At 36.5% G+C, this 3,511-nt stretch overlaps 1 protein-coding gene across 1 annotated transcript; it reads left to right on the forward strand.

Annotated features, from left to right (window-relative positions):
* Positions 1 to 1,927: 1,927 nt before the first annotated feature.
* On the forward strand, positions 1,928 to 2,730 carry LOC114544618 (alpha-1A adrenergic receptor-like; the record flags this gene model as incomplete). The annotated part of the gene is made up of 1 exon (XM_028563201.1): positions 1,928 to 2,730. A coding segment is annotated over exon 1 (803 nt), but the record flags the coding sequence as incomplete, so codon positions are not given.
* Between the last annotated feature and the right edge of the window lie 781 nt (positions 2,731 to 3,511).

The following is a 3,511-nucleotide window of genomic DNA, read 5'->3' on the forward strand; positions in this document are numbered from 1 at the left end:
GATCGTGCGAACAGAACTTTAGGAAATGAAGATAAAGAATTCGACTGAGATATAAAGGTCATTTGTCGCGAGATGTGACGTAGGATTGTGACGTCAAATTAGTTAAAATCTGACAAACAAGATTTTACGGTAAAGAGTTATTGCCTTTCACGTGACGTGCATGTAAAGAAATGAACTTTGAAACTTGCTATATAATAGGGAGCTTTAGCAGAGACTACGAGTACGAGTGCGAAAATTATCCCATTAGAATTCCATAATTATATATCCCATTGGAATATATTAAATGAGACTATGGAAACGTTGCACGTGCGAGAGACTGGTCAGACCATCGTGGGAAAAATACAGTAACGCCGACTTGTGCGATTTATAAAAGGATTAGTGTGTGTAAGATTTTTATATTTAGTCTAAAAAACCAACAATTTTGTGCCGCCTAAAATCGAGAGAGTTTTAAAACGTTTTTTAAAAAAAAACGCGTATGTACATGAGAGGTACATGAAAGCAGCCCTAAGTAGAAAGCAACTCTGGCCTTATTAACTAGTAGCGTAACCAGCTATATGTGTTAAATAATTGAAAATTGAAAGCATTTAAAATTTTTCGTCCGTGTAAATGTAAAAATCGTGTAAATGGAAAGGAGCCTTTGTACCCATTACCACAGTTAACCCCTTTTATACACACCATTACCCACGTAAAAGTCAAAATGCTTATAATATATGTTATCTTTAAAAAGATAAGTATAAAAATCGAAAGCACTTGTTGTAGTATTCATTTACTGAACCAAATGTTAAAAAATAAAGAAATTACAAGCATTAGAATTGAAAAACACTGTAAATTATGCAAATTTCATTTTATTGTTTAATTATTCATTTCCCATGGCCAGAAAATTCGGACATAATTAACATTCTACTTCCGCCTAAATTTGCATATGGTGTCAAAATAAAGCTTCGTGAGTTTATAGTAAACTGTAATGTGCACAGTACTAAACGCTAAAAATACACCTTTAGGTAGGTCAATTATAATTTGCCTTAATTACTCGTTGCAGAGCAAGTTAATCTTAATATTTTTATATAGTATTTCAAAATATTTTATCAGTATTCGTCCTGCATTTTCAAAAAAAAGTTTGATTATTTATCACGTTGAATACCATATAAAACAAAAACCGTAATAGCGTAGAAATAAAATAAAAATGCAGAGCCAACATAAACCTTTACCAGCAAAATATTACCTCAGGATCTTTAATATGACACGAATTACAAGAAACAACCAGGGCAAATTGCAAAGATGCAATGATTTTCTTAAATTTTGCGAAATTTAAGAATGCGCAATATAATTTATAGTTCTGCAAACGAATAATATTTGAACAGATATGCAAATTTGCTACGGCAATCTGCATATTCGATGTCCGCAATTTCTGGCCATGGTTTAGAAATTCATTGTTTTTACAGCATCAAAAAATTAGTATGGCGGCACTTAATTGCCAGGCTGGTTTAGCTGGGAAAGCAGCCTTTCCAAACCTTTGAAATGATCGACAATCATGCAGAACTAATCCTTTAGATGAGCTTGACTGAATGCTCTGAAAAGAAAGCGATCGCAAAAAAAACGATCGCGCGCCATTTTGCACCAAATGGAAATCCAGCCTAATTCCATGGATCCATGGATCCCTCACGTGCTTGCGTGCCATTATGAACAACTTTTGTCATTCGTGTCACGAGCGGTGCGTCATTAAGATTTTTAATATACGATACACAATAACGGTAAGATAGACAAAATAACAGAGCACTTGAAGCTCTTGTGTTCCAAAGACAAATGTCGCGTCATTTATATTAAAAGTAAACGCGATGATTCAATTTCTTCAGATGTTTTGAACTGTCGCTACTGGCAGAAGGAATTAGCAGAGGGTTTTTAAAAAAGGAGCTCGAAATAGAGAAGAATGATATCAACACCTTCATACGACGAAGACGGTCGTGATCATGAGTATTTTCGATCTATATGCTTAATCTTAATGATACTCAGTTTTATTTTTCTCTTTGTTGGAGTGCTTGGAAATACAGCGGTCATCTTTTACAACATATGTCTAAACAACGAGCGAACGCTTAGCAGCTGGCTGGTAACGAATCTTGCTATTGCTGATCTTTTGGTCTGCCTCACAATTTATCCAAAGACGATTATTCGGTACTTTCTAGTTCATAAGAAATATGACGACGTTTTTCACAAGTTCAGTAACTCCACTCTTCATTTCTCCCTGTTTCTTTCAACGACGTTGTTACTGTCCATCACCGTTGATAGATACGTGTTTATAGCGAAGCCTCTGAGATACCCAATCATGGTGACAACGCGAAGAGTTAAGGCGGTCCTTTGTGTCATTTGGTTAACTGCCACGGTACAGCTTCCAATCGTGTATATTTTCAGCAAAGAACATTCAAAACTGGAGATTGATTTTGTTCGGTCAAATGCAATAGATCTATTTCTGCTCTCAAGGGTTATTTTGCTGTCAATTCCCATTGATGTCACAGCGATTCTCAACTACAAACTGTTAAAGATTGTTCAAAGGAAATGGAGAATTCCAAGAAAAATGATGCATCCTGAGCAAGAAGACCATGAACAAATGCCAAAACGCAATGTAGCCTGGTTACGTGAGCTCTTGAAGCAAATGAAGGCAATAAAAACATTCACAATTATATTCGGAGTTCTGACAATTTGTTTCCTGCCCTATTTTGTTGTGATGACGCTATGGTCTACCTGTTTTTCATGTTTCACTGATCTCAAATCAGCTATAGTAATATTATCTTGGGCCCAGGAGGTCGTTGGCATCAACTCGATTGCTAATGCCTTTATTTATGCATTGAGACATAAAGAATACATAAGAGCTTATAACAAACTCTTCTCTTCTTTATCGCGCCAGCAAACCAAGGTTAATGTTTAGGTTACAAGTGACCGCTTATGAGTTAAAACCAGTCATGAAGATATGACCTCGTGAAGTCCGCTTAAAATTATTATTCGTGGGGTAGATTAGATCAATGAATGCTATACCATATTCATGATTCACGAATGTAGAAGTTAGTTTGCACGAATAAAGCCAAGCCTGACCTGACTGTAGATTGTTATTCAACTAGTTTAGAGAGATGTTTTTGTACAGCGCATCGTTATAATTATGAACATATACTTGACATATAAAGTTTGTAAGCAGAGCGTTAATAAAATTAAAGTTATTGTCTCATATAAAAAATGCTGTACAGCAACCTCACAAGCCAGGCTTTTCTACCAACGCTCCACGGCCCATGCTGCAGCGAAAACCCTCCGGCGAAATCTCAAATTAAAGTAATATGATTGGATGAGGATGTTTTGAATGTGATTTGAATGGCTATATCGCTGATTAAGGCGGCCGCGCACGAGAGCTATCAGCTGAGTGAGAGACTTCGCGAGGCAGTTAGTTCGACCCGAAAAGCATCCGCACACGTGAGAAACTTGCTGAGCTAAAAGCCTCGATCGCGAGGTCTTTAGCTCAGCTAATAGA

The sequence above is a fragment of the Dendronephthya gigantea genome, unplaced genomic scaffold (genome assembly GCF_004324835.1).
Source record: "Dendronephthya gigantea isolate DGI-Jeju-01 unplaced genomic scaffold, DenGig_1.0 000873F, whole genome shotgun sequence".
Taxonomy (NCBI): Eukaryota; Metazoa; Cnidaria; class Anthozoa; order Malacalcyonacea; family Nephtheidae; genus Dendronephthya; species Dendronephthya gigantea.